Source organism: Galeopterus variegatus, unplaced genomic scaffold, assembly GCF_000696425.1.
Source record: "Galeopterus variegatus unplaced genomic scaffold, G_variegatus-3.0.2 Scaffold11164, whole genome shotgun sequence".
Taxonomy (NCBI): Eukaryota; Metazoa; Chordata; class Mammalia; order Dermoptera; family Cynocephalidae; genus Galeopterus; species Galeopterus variegatus.
The window spans coordinates 45,401-47,611 of NW_007737275.1; the positions used below are offsets into that span (position 1 = coordinate 45,401).

Consider the following 2,211-nt stretch of genomic DNA (forward strand, 5'->3'; position numbering starts at 1 on the left):
GTCTAACTTTTATTTCCGGGTTGAGCTCCTAGCCCAGATTATTATAATGGCTCCTTCCCAGTTTTGATTTCAGAGTTGGCTTTCTAAACCAGATTATTAAAAGACTCAGTTTTCACCACTCAACCTAGTTTTACTTCATTATACAATTTGGAGGAAGGTGGGTATCTGTATAAAATAAATATGTTTTCCTCTTATTCCAGTAAGGTTTTAGTAATATTCTGTCCTAAAATCAGGATTAATTTTTTAAAAATTTCTTGTCCTCACATTTGGAAACATCATGCCCTATTGACTCAGAGGACTTCACATATTGTCAAATGAACTGTTCTCAATTCCCCTTAAAGAGCAGATTCCAGAGCCACTTGTTCACTTACCTTGTCAGAGGTTTCTGCAAAGCCCNTTAAAGAGCAGATTCCAGAGCCACTTGTTCACTTACCTTGTCAGAGGTTTCTGCAAAGCCCCCCAACGCACCCAACAGGATATGATCACCCACCCCCCCTTGGGATAAATGTGTTCTCCATGAACGTTTTAGTAAAATATTGCAAACTTCTTTCCCTCTTCGGCTTTTGTGCAGATTCGCAGTGAAGCGAGTAGCTCAAATAAAGTTCGAGCACAAAAGACTTTGTTTCCTAGGTAACTTCCAAAAAGAAAAAAGTTTGTTGCATGCAAAAAGAGAGACAGAGAGAGCTAGCACCAGAGAGAGCAAGTGCTAGAGAGAAACCCCCACCACCAGAGGCCTCATTTTGTAGGCGATTCCTTCCTTGAATAACAATGGACTGAGAAACAAGGAAAGGGTAGTAACCTGACTACAGGCTCTGACCAGCAGCCAAAAGCACGTTTTATTTAGTGGTGACAGGGACAATTGGCTGCCAGAGAATCTTTTTGTTCTGTTCTCTTTTTGGATTGGAGAAGCTGATCCTTTACGGTTCTGATTAATGTAGGGCAAGTTGGAATTTCTCTCCTCTGAACTACAAAGACCAGGAGCAGCTTTAGGTGATGCCCCTGTTGAACAGAGCCTGGGTTGCAACTTGTGGGCGGGGGGTGGGGGAGTAAGTGGGGGAAGAACAAATGGCATGGCTGTCTAAATTATATTTTATTGAATTCAAATTAGCAAAAGACCACTCTTTAAATTGATTTAAAAGACAAACTGTTAGAAACAAGAGAGTCTGCAGTAAAGTTGAAAGAGAAGAAAGGGAGGATGTCTGGAGAGAGCAGGATAGGGCTGTGAAGGGATGTTCTCAAGCCAGTACCTTTCTACTCCATGGGGTCATGTGGCAACACTCAGTGGGGGAGGGCGAACGGGTGCTGTTAAACTATGAACATGAAATGCAAAAAAAGAAAAAATTAAAAACGTGTACACAACACACAGTATACCCTGGTTAGACCAAATCTATGATATTAATGAATGAAGGTACTGGGATAATGCCTGCCTTCCTTTCTTCCTTCTAAATTAGTTTTTCATTTTTTTTTAAATGAGAGGCCCCATAAATAGGGGTTAAGAGCACAGACTCTGGAACTAGTCTGTCTGAGTTCAAATCCTGGCTCCACTGCTAATTTTCTGTGTGACCAGGGCAATTACTCAACCCCTCTGATGTGAGTTTCCTCATCTGTGGTAAGATAGGGAAATAGTAGCATCCATTCTCCAGGGCTGTTTTGAGGATTAAATGAGTAAATATATGTAATATACAGTACTTAGAAGAATCCTGGCACTTAATAAGCTCCATATGTTAGTGTCAGCTACTACTATGACTATTAGCATTATTATTATCCTTACCTTGTACCCGTGAAATATGTGCGAAAATGTCTTTGCAAATTATAACATTCCCATCCTTTAGATCCTGGTCCCATTTGCTAATTTGGGAAGACTGAATTATTTTCTTTCCTTAGAGTGATTTTATTTTCCTGTGAACTACTTTGAAGAAAATTTCCTATGTATAATTTCTTCCTCTAGACTACTCAAAATTTGCTTCTTCCTCATATTCATATACTACATTTGGAGACATTTTGCAAGTGTGTGACCTATGTAGTCCCACAGGGCCTCGCACTCAGAAGGTCCCCATGCTTGCTTTAATGTTTCACCATCACTATCTTGAAATTCTTAATTTTTGAGTAAGTGGCCCTGCATTTTCATTTTGCACTGGGCCCTACAAATCGTGTAGCCAATCCTGTTTGAGGAATAATGTGGTAAGCAGAATCCCCTTCTCAGGATCTACT

At 40.2% G+C, this 2,211-nt stretch overlaps 1 protein-coding gene across 1 annotated transcript in view; it reads right to left on the minus strand.

Annotated features, from left to right (window-relative positions):
* LOC103610451 (nance-Horan syndrome protein) overlaps positions 1–2,211 on the minus strand; it is a 44,746-nt gene that overhangs the window by 17,393 nt on the left and 25,142 nt on the right. Inside the window, exon 3 of the mRNA XM_008594621.1 lies at positions 1,248–1,310. Coding sequence (XP_008592843.1) covers positions 1,248–1,310 — 63 coding nt within the window. The remainder of the gene's footprint in view (positions 1–1,247; positions 1,311–2,211) is intronic.